The sequence below is a fragment of the Lactuca virosa genome, chromosome 4, assembly GCF_052849685.1.
Source record: "Lactuca virosa cultivar CGN04683 chromosome 4, Lactuca_virosa_CGN04683_v6, whole genome shotgun sequence".
Lineage (NCBI taxonomy): Eukaryota > Viridiplantae > Streptophyta > Magnoliopsida > Asterales > Asteraceae > Lactuca > Lactuca virosa.
Window position 1 is genome coordinate 375,071,717 of NC_136429.1, and position 10,391 is coordinate 375,082,107.

The window sequence follows — 10,391 nt, forward strand, 5'->3', positions numbered from 1 at the left end:
GAAGTGTTTTTGGCCCATAAGGGGGGGTTTGGGCCAAGAGAACTTGAGTTAAGGCCCAAAGTCAAGTGATTATTGCTTATCGGATGAGGTATAGAGATTTTACGAGGGAGTTTCGTCTAAATTCAAGTTTTATATGTATACTGATATATCATTGAAGTCTGGTTCACATTTAAACACATCGTTACACAAAGAACTATCTTGTACATGGATAGGAAATGCTGGACCTAAAATGCCAGTTGTGACATCATCCCCCCGTTAGAGGGAATTTCGTCCCGAAATTCTTTCGTGAGATATCCTTAAGGGCTAGAAAAGAGGTGAGGGTACTTTTAAATCATTTGATCCTCGAGTTCCCATGTGAACTCATGTCCGCGTTTTGCACTCCATCGTACTTTTACAATTGGAATGTGGCTTTGCTTCGTATGCTTCACTTCCATATCCATGATTTCTACTGGTTCTTCGACGACCATGAGATTCTCGTTCACCTCAATCTCATTGAGTGGAACAATGATGGTTTCATCCAATAGGCACTTCTTGAGGTTTGACACGTGAAAGACAGGGTGTACGTTGTTGAGCTCCGAGGGTAGCTTCAGCTTGTAGGCTACCAGACCGATCCTGACAAGAATCTCGAATGATCCGATGTATCGTGGATTTCGCTTCCCCGCTTTCCAAACCGTACCATCCCTTTCCATGGAGAGACTTTTAGCAACACGCGATCCCCTACTTGGAACTCCAGTGGCTTTTATCTTTTGTCTGCGTAGCTCTTCTGTCTATCCCGAGATGGTTGGAGTCGTGCCCTGATTTGGATGATTTTCTCAGTTGTTTCCCGAATGATCTCAGGTCCTGTGAGAGTGTTGTTTGGTATTTGCCTTCTTGCCAGCTCGGTGTCTCCCACCTCAGCCCAACAGAGAGGTGATCTGCATTTCCGACCGTACAAGGCCTCAAAGGGAGTGACTTTAATGCTTGTGTGGTAGCTGTTGTTGTAGGAAAATTCGATTAGTGGCAAGTGGGTATCCCATGCTTTGCCAAAATCTATCTCGCAAGCTCGGAGCATATCTTCTAGAGTCTGAATGGTTCTCACTTTCGCCGTCTGTCTGTGGGTGGTAGGCAGTACTCATATCAAGTTGGGTTCCCATTACTTTCTGGAGTGACTGCCAGAACCGTGAGGTGAATCTACTATCTCGGTCAGAGATGATAGATATCGACACTCCATGAAGTCTCACCACCTCCTTTATGTAGATCCGAGTTAAGCTCCCCAATTTGTATGTTTCTTTTATTGGTAGGAAATGGGCGAATTTAGTTAGCCGATCGACAATCACCCAAATGGCATCCTGTTTGTCAGCCGATTTAGGCAATTTGGTTATAAAATCCATCGTTATTCGTTCCCATTTCCACTCAGGTATCACTGGTTTTTGTAATAACCCGGAGGGATTCTGATATTCTACCTTAAACTTTGCGCAAGTCAGGCACTTGCTCACATAGATAACAATCTCCTCTTTCATGTTTGGCCACCAGTATTGTTGTTTGATATCCAGGTACATCTTATCCGAACCCGGATGGACGCAGTATCGTGTCTTGTGCACTTCATTCATGACCATGTCTCTGAACCCTCCAAATTTTGGGATCCAGATCCAGTTCATGAAATAGTAAGCTCCGTCCTCTTTGATTTCGAGATTCTTTTCAATCCCATGCAGTGCTTCGTTTGTGGTGTTCTCTGACTTTAAGGCTTCCAGTTGAGCCTCCTTGATTTGTGAAGACAGGTGGGAATGGATGGTCATTGTTAGTGTTTTTACTCAGCGGCCCGAGTATTCTTTTCTGCTTAAGGCATCGGCCACCACGTTAGCCTTGCCGGGATGATACTTGATCTCGCATTCGTAGTCGTTTAGCAGCTCTACCCATCGTCGCTGCCTCATGTTTAATTCTTTATGATTCAAGATATGTTGGAGGCTTTTGTGGTCCGTGAAGATGGTGCACTTTGTACCGTAAAGGTAGTGCCTCCAAATTTTTAGGGCGAAGACCACAACTCCCAACTCGAGATCATGCGTGGTATAGTTTACCTCAGGGGTCTTTAGTTGCCTGGATGCATAGGCTATTACTTTCCCGCACTGCATAAGTACACAGCCCAACCCTTGATTGGAAGCATCGCAATACACTACGAAATCTTCTATTCCCTCTGGCAGAGACAGCACCGGAGCACTGCAGAGGGATTGTTCCAGAGTTTGAAAAGCAGCCTCTTGCTTTGCATCCCAGTTGAAGGGTACGCCTTTTTGAGTGAGAGCGGTGAGGGGCTTGGCGATCTTGGAGAAATTCTGAGTGAACCTTCTGTAATAACCAGCGAGGCCCAAGAATTTTCTGATCTCCGTTGGCGTCTTCGGGGTTGCCCAGCCCTCAATAGCCTTGATCTTAGAAGGGTCCACATGTATCCCTTCCTCACTGACTACGTGCCCCAAGAAATCCACCCTGCGAATCTAGAACTCGCATTTGGAGAATTTTGCGTACAACTTCTCCTCCCTTAGAGTTTCCAAGACCTGCCTTAGATGTTGATTGTGCTCTTCCTTGCTTCGTGAATAAACGAGTATTTCATCGATGAAGACGATTACAAAGTTGTCGAGGAATGGTCGGCAAACTCGGTCCATGAGGTCCATAAAAGCTGTAGGTGCATTTGTCAGACCGAAGGGTATTACCACGAACTCGAAATGTCCGTAGCGGGTTCGGAAGGCAGTTTTGGGGATATCTTCTTCTCGGACCCGTAGTTGGTGATATTTGGACCGTAGATCTATTTTGGAAAAGTAACTGGCTCCTTGAAGCTGGTCGAATAGATCATCAATCTGAGGGAGGGGGTATCGGTTTTTTATGGTGAGCTTGTTTAACTCCCGATAATCAATGCACATTCTGAACGACCCATCCTTCCTTTTGACAAACAAGACCAGAGCTCCCCAAGTTGAGAAGCTTGGTCTTATAAACCCTTTTTCCAGGAGTTCGGTCAATTGGCTCGATAACTCCTGCATTTCCATAGGGGCTAACATATAGGGTGATTTGGCAATTGATGTGGCTCCAGGTATCAGGTCAATTCGGAATTCGACCTGTCTGTCGGGAGGTATCCCCGAGAGATCTTCCGGGAATACATCTAGAAAGTCGCTCACATCCGGAATATCGTTAATGTTCTTTTCTCCTTTCTGTTTGTCCACCACGTGGGCTAGAAAGGCATGGTTTTTCTTGTGCAGACACTTTTGTGCCTTGATGCAGGATATGAGAAGAAGGTTTGTACCAGGTTTATCACCGTAAATGACTAATGTTTCGTTGGTGGGTAGGTGATGGAAAACGACCTTCTCGTGACACATAATATCGGCATGGTGGGGGCTTAGCCAGTCCATACCGATTATCACATCAAAACTTGAAATATTAACCGGCATTAAGTCGATTGAAAATGAGTGGTTATTTAGTGTTAATGTGCATCCTACGTAAATTTATTTGGTTGTTTCAGTCTTCCCATTAGCCATCTCCACCGTGAAGGCGTCGCTTAGATTTTGGGGGTTTTGATTTAGTAGGTGTTTGAATTTGTGACTCACAAAACTCCGCTCAGCCCCACTATCGAATAAAATGCATGCATAAGTGCGGTTGAGGGGAAACGTACCAGTGACAACAGCCGGATCTTGCACCGCCTCCCCCTGTCCCAATGTTAGGACCCTGCCTGATCCTCCTGCACCTTGATTGTTGGCTTTTGGACAGTTCCGCTTAAAGTGACCAGTCTCTCCACATCCATAGCATGTCTGACTGGCCCCGACATTGTTGTTATTGAGCTGCTTGTTTTGTTGAGGCTGAGACTTGCAGTACCAGACAATGTGCCCTTTGTGATTGCAGTTGGTACACTACAAGTCTCGACAAGCGCCATTGTGATGAAAGTTGCATTTACCACACTTGGGTAGAGTACCGGAGTAAGGCTTTGTAGGAGTCGGTGTGGTGGAGGCTGGAGCGGCTAGAGCTGGTGTGACCTGAGTGGTAGCAGCGTTGACTGCTACAATTTGCTGCTTCTTGGAAGATTCCTGATTCTGTTGCCCCTTTCTTTTATTCTCCCAATTTTTCTTGTTGCCTCCTTCCTTTTTGGCTTCTGCCTCTGTAGTCTTGGTGCTTTTCTTATTTCCATGATCATAGAGCTTCTAAGCTAGACGCTTTGCACTATCGAAAGTTTCAGGGTTTGCTGCAATCACGTTCCCCTAAATTGGAGGAGTTAACCCCCAAATAAAATGTTCGATTTTCTTTCCCTCCGAGGTTATCATCCCAGGGCATAGAAGTGCTAGCTCGCTGAACCTAGCAATATAACCCCACCGGTTCCGTTGAATGTTCGGGGTTTTGCATTAGAGATATCTTTATAAGTGCATGCTTTCATGGGCCGTTGATTCATTCCATGGTTGGAGCTTCCTGTTCCCTGACCATTTCCGCCTCCATTGTTTCCATTGTGGATATGAGCCAATGCCAAAGTGACTGCGGCCGAGACTGCTGCCTGGAAAGAAGCAGAGTTTATCTCCGGCTGGGACGGCGGTGGTGGTGGTGGTGGCGGTGGTGCAGTCGTGTTGTTATTTCGGTGAACGGGTCTTCTAGGCATCTTCTGTCACTGATCAGCAAGATGATGAGTACACAGTAGTTTTTGGTTTCGAATTCCCTTATTATCTAGCGGTTGCGGTGCTTTGGTTGTACTTATAAGTGAAATCATACAATATCAGGAAATAATAGGAATAGAAAGCATAGCAGATAACAACATCACAATTGAAACATACTCATCTCATTACTAGTGGAGGTTTTAGTACATGTTACGTGAAAATTTGGCCTTTATAAGGCCTATAGTACATGGGATAATAGTCAAACAGCATAACAACCCCATCGATTAGTGTAATCACTTAATCGAGGGGTCAACACTACATACACAAAGTAAAAAGAAAAGGAAATAACATCAAGAGCATGTGGTGGGTAGGATGGGAACTACTCACGGCGGGAGGTCTCCGGCGGTGCTGATGACGAAGTGGATGCGCCCTGAAGCCTGGCCAAATGGTGCTCAGTGGCACGTAGTCGTGCCTCAAACGCTTCCTGCCAATCCTAGTAGTCCCTCACTACCTCCTGAGTCTGCCTCTCAGCGCCCTCCACCGCAGCTCTCATTGCCTCCATCTGAGCGACAGTCGTCTGGGCCTACTCCCCAATGTCTCGTGTCCGCCTGAAAATCACGGGGTGGGCGCGGTCGGCCGGCCCTCCATTCCTGAGGTCGAACATTCCCTGGTCCATGCCAAAGGGTGGTCGCACCCCTTGCTGTCTGCTCCATCTCCAAATTTCGTGAGCCCATGGGGGCATCGGGCCATTGGGACCCATCCTGTGCGCTGGCACCCGTGCCATGTATGGCGGGTTGATGACTTCGGACTCCTCGTCCGAGTCATCCTCATCACTCTCATCGAACTCCTCATCCTCAAAGTCTATCACTCGTTTTGCGGGTCCCTCTTCCTGTTCTTCAGGGTCCTCTATGGGTTCCTTTTCTGGTTCTTCGAGGTCTTCCAGTGGTTCTTCCTCCGGTTCCTCTTCTGGCTCGGGCTCGAGCCATCCTGCATTCCCCTGATTGGGGATGTAAGGATCTCCTGGAAGATGAAATCCGGCCATAGTGTCTGCACAAAAATATATAAATACAAGAGAATAGATAACATGTTAAAATACTCCTATAGTATTTTAATTATTTAGGTTTGATTCCTTAAGACTTTTGGATACAAGGTTCGTAAGTTTTTAGGTTCATTTTCCACCACGTTCACTCCCAAGCACATGTTCCACATCTTGTATGATTAGATATGCTAGTTCACTATAAACATTGCTTTGATACCAATCTGTTACACCCCCGAACCGGAACGGCGGAAACGTCCGGGGGCGAATGACTTCATCTTGTAATATCATAACAAGTGTATATAAATGACACATAGACAATCATCATCACCATACATAAAATATAACAACATACATGGTTTGCATCATTGTATCCATTCATAAATTACATCCCAAAAATAACAAGTGTATGGTGAAAACAAAAATACAGCAAATTCCCAAAAGTCCAAAGTTACCAACCTGCTTAATGAGTTCTTGAGAATACAAGTTATTTTGGAAAGCGTCAACATATAAAATGGTGTTGAGTTCATAAGTATGTTTAAATGAAAACTTTTTATTGGTTCGTAAATTCCAGAAAATCCGATATGTTCTAAAATAAATAGTTTGTGGGTTTTGTTTCAAATCTTGTATTATAGCATGTGCATCATTGTTGATAGAGTATAGAGGGTGTTCCCCAGAAAATCCTCTGTAAAATAAAATGTGGTCTTAACCCTGAGACCCGAGTGATGGAATTTAACGTGAAATAGAGAATGTATAGTTCGTACTTTTTAACATGAGTAGTGTATGTATATTGCGTAAATTTATTGTGTTGTTATTCTCTATGTGAGTCGTTATAACCATACTAATACGACGTAGTGTCTTCCTTGACGTTCTTCAGGCGTCGGTTTCTGAGAAGACATTTGTCACCCTAGACTGTCATGTCTAGCTGTAGCGAGCAACTTAGGTGTGGGGTGTCAACTCCATATAGATCTATACACAAATTCTCGTTCTCCCTCCAGGAGACTCTGGTTATAACTACAGGGCTTACGGTGTACACTAAGGTTGGTACGATGAAGATGCGTCTCACAAGAGTCTTAACGAAATTTACGCGAATAGTGTATTTGATCATTCATCGTATAAAATAATACTATTACAAGTGTATAATTTTGACTATAATCCATAGATAACAAAAATATAACATTTTTATTGAAAGTGTCGGAATAGCTCGTTATTTTACTGTCGTTATCCAACAATCAATTTATAACGAAATTTTTCTCGAGTGGTTCAAGTCACATAAAATTTATATCGAGGCCCAAATAATGTCAAGTTGTCATATAAGGCTCATTTTTACATAAGTATTCAAAAATGGCCTGTATTTGTTTATTTGTTCACTTTCGGCCCATTTTAATTTAAAATGTCGTAAATGGCCCATTTTTGTTATAAATAACCATTTTGGCCCAAAAATACATGTTGGGTTGAATAGTGTTGCGTCTTGGGCTCGGTCCTTAGCCCAGTTTTGTTATCCAGTTTGGGCCTGTCCAACCGTGTTTGTTTTCTTAGAGTTTAGTATTTAAGGTGCATGCATGCATCCTTCGTTGACGATGCTCTTAATTATTAATTCTGAAATTGTACTACAAACCCTAGCTCGCCTCTACAGTGGAAGTTCTTCATCGAACTCTGCTGAGGCGTGACTACATTCTGAATCATTAAGCAATATTTGATTCCATATTCTGTTCTTTGTGTTTGTTTACTTTTATTGTTTAACCTGTTGAAGATCTAATCGATCTAAGAGTTTTTCAACTCATCAATTGGTATCAGAGCAGGAGACTGTGTAATTCATACACATCTCTTCTGTTGAAGAAGATCTTAGGGTTTTTCCACTTTGATTGATATTGTTGGAGCCGTCATTTGCTATTGACGTAGTTCTTTAAATATTCGATCTTACCCTAACGTTATTTACAAGTCTGATGTTAAGCAGGTCCTTGAATAAACATCGTCATGTCTATGGATGATTCTCAATCTAACCCAATCAACATCTCCAACAGCATAGGATCGACGACAAGGATTCCTATATTGTACACTCAAGATTATGAGGTGTGGACTCATCACTTTGAAGATTACGTGATTGGCTCTGAAGACAACGGTTACTTGATCTGGGAGGCGATTACTGTTGGTCCATTTGCTCACTCAAAATCTTCAAGAGTGGTTAAAACTCAAAAAGACTACAATCAACTCATCAGTGATGTGAAAGACGTTCCCCAAGATGAGAAGGAGAAGTTTCAGTGCAACATCAAAGCTTTAAGAATGATCAGGTTTGCTTTGCAATCGGACACGTTTCAGTTAGTATGCTCATGCACAACGGCAAAAGAAATTTGGGACAGATTGAAGGAATTGTATTCCACGGATGAAGATCTCGAGCATTCAATTCAAACATTGTTGCTCTCAGAATTTGGTGACTTCAAGCAGAAGCCAGAAGAGAAGCTTATTCAAACCTTCGATCGCTTCAATCATCTCCTTAGTAGGATGATAAAGCATGGGATCGAAAGAAAAGTCATTGAACAGAAGGTGACATTCATAAACATCCTTAGACCCGAATGGATGGTTGTGGTGTCTACTGTGAAGGCTCATGAACAATTCAAGAATTATTCTCTAGCGAAACTGGTGGGAATATTAAAGTCACATGAGAGTGCCTTGGCTAAAGAAACGAATGTGGTTTCTAGCATGGGTTCCTTAGCCCTAATCTCCAAAGGAAACAGTGCTGCTGAAGAAGAAGAAGACTTGGATCTCTCAGAATATGATCTAACAAGTGAAGAGTATGCTTTAATGGTGTCAAATCCCAAGAAGCTCATCAAAAGGAGGTTCCCAACAAATAAGAACCGAAACTGGCAAGGTAGCTACAGCGCCGATAAAGCAAAGGAGGAACCGAAGACTGTTTCACAGGCTGAAGAATCAAAAAAGGAAGCTAAACTTGGAGGTGACTCGGGAATTACTTGTCACTACCATGGAGGCAAAAATCACTTTGCTCGAGATTGTATGCTAAGAAAGATGTCCGAAAAGGTTGAAGATGAGGACGAGGAAGCGAACCTCAGACGACGACTGGAAGAAATTAAGAAGGAGAAAGTTGGATCTAATAACACTATGAATGATCTTATTGTGCAGGGAAATATTGTTGATGATGAGTTCGGTGGTGTTGAAGTTTGGTCCACCGATTCAGAAGATGAAGAAGTGAGGAAGCCAACTCATGGTAAGGCGTTGTTGGTGAATGAAGAGAATGTTGCAGGAAAGTGCTTGATGGTGACTTCTAAGGTGTCACAAACGTATGGCTATGCCACTGATGGAGAAATGGATGAAGCAAAGGAGCGTGAAGACAAGTGTTTTGCAGCGAAACCTGTCAGTGAGCAGATCAACGAATGCGATGAGTTGATCAAGAAGGTACAATATATTCTTGTTTCTTTACAAATTCCCATCTCAAACTATGAAAAAGAACTAAATGGATTAAAATCAAAATTCTCTAGTTTAAGTGGTAGTTTAACTCAAACTCGCGTCACCAACTCTAACCTAACTGATCAAATCAGCAGGGTATCGTCAAAGAGTGAGGAGAGGCGTATGTGGATTTAGTAGAAGGAGAAGGATTTGATTAGGACTAGGGATGCAACAATTTATTTACAAAGAGATAATTTGAAGCTTTTGAAACAACAAAATGTTTTTTGTTTGATAGCTAAACGATTATATACCAATATTACTCAATTGCATCTCGATTGTGAAATAGGGAAGAAGATACATCGTATGATTTTACCCTTCCTTGAGTTAAAGGAGGATGAAATCGATGCTGATGCTTATGACTGTGAAAACGTTGTTTCTTCTGACAATATTTCTCCCGCTTACAAAATTGGTCTTGACAAAATAGAGTCCTTCATTAAGTCAAAAGACCATAAGGACATGCTCAAAAATTTGTTGGATTAAAATGACAAATTAAAAATCAAAACCGAAACTGTACAGAAATTTGACTCCTTGAATGCCAATTTGAGTTCAGAAAATAAAATTGATATTGAAAATACTTCTGAATTCAATGAGGATGATGATATGCGCGAAATTTCTGTGGAAGATGAGGCGGACTGTTCCGAATTTGTCAAGAGCGAACCCGAAACCAACAAAAATCTTATTTCTGAAAATTCTGTTGAGTTCGCTCGTTTATCCAAAGACAAGACCAAAGTCGTCAAGGAAAAGGCTGTTGTATACCAAAAGGTCCAAACGACTCCAAATCAAGTTTATGCAGTTCATGGGATCACTCAGCAACAAACAACCGAACTGACAGCACTAGTAGCAGAAGATAATGCTGATGGTTGTGATGAGTTTTTCTGATCAGCACCGATTGATAACGCTGATGAAACAAAAGGTCTATCTATGAAAATATCTTGGCGAGTAAAAGGGAGGTATGTGGCGGAACCAATCAATGATCCTACACGATGTGATGTGCCTAGCATAAGTGGTACCAAAAGACCTCCAGGTGAACCAATCATAGAGACAAGCGAATCTTCTTCGCTAAAGAGCGAAACTCATGCTCAAAGACCAATGAAAAAGGCCAACATCCACAAAACTCCAAAACAGGTGTTAGACCGAAAACATCAACGGAATTTAAGGTACAAGAAGAATCTTAGCGAAAGGAAACAGTTCTGGCGGTCTCAAAATCCTAATTATGTTCGCTATGAAAAACCCTCCAAGCCAAAGGAAAAAGCAAAAGAAAACTCAGCTTCTGGCACTCAACAGGATGTGAACAGCCG

The 10,391-nt window shown here is 42.6% G+C and overlaps 1 protein-coding gene across 1 annotated transcript; it reads right to left on the reverse strand.

Annotated features, from left to right (window-relative positions):
* Positions 1-326: 326 nt before the first annotated feature.
* Positions 327-689, reverse strand: LOC145106358 (uncharacterized). The gene has a single exon (XM_079043357.1). The coding sequence runs from the start codon at positions 687-689 to the stop codon at positions 327-329; it is 363 nt and encodes a 120-aa protein (XP_078899483.1).
* Between the last annotated feature and the right edge of the window lie 9,702 nt (positions 690-10,391).

Coding starts and splice junctions, on each gene's coding strand:
- LOC145106358 (XM_079043357.1), bottom strand. CDS start 689: ATGGAAAGGGATGGTACGGTTTGGAAAGCGGGGAAGCGAAATCCACGA.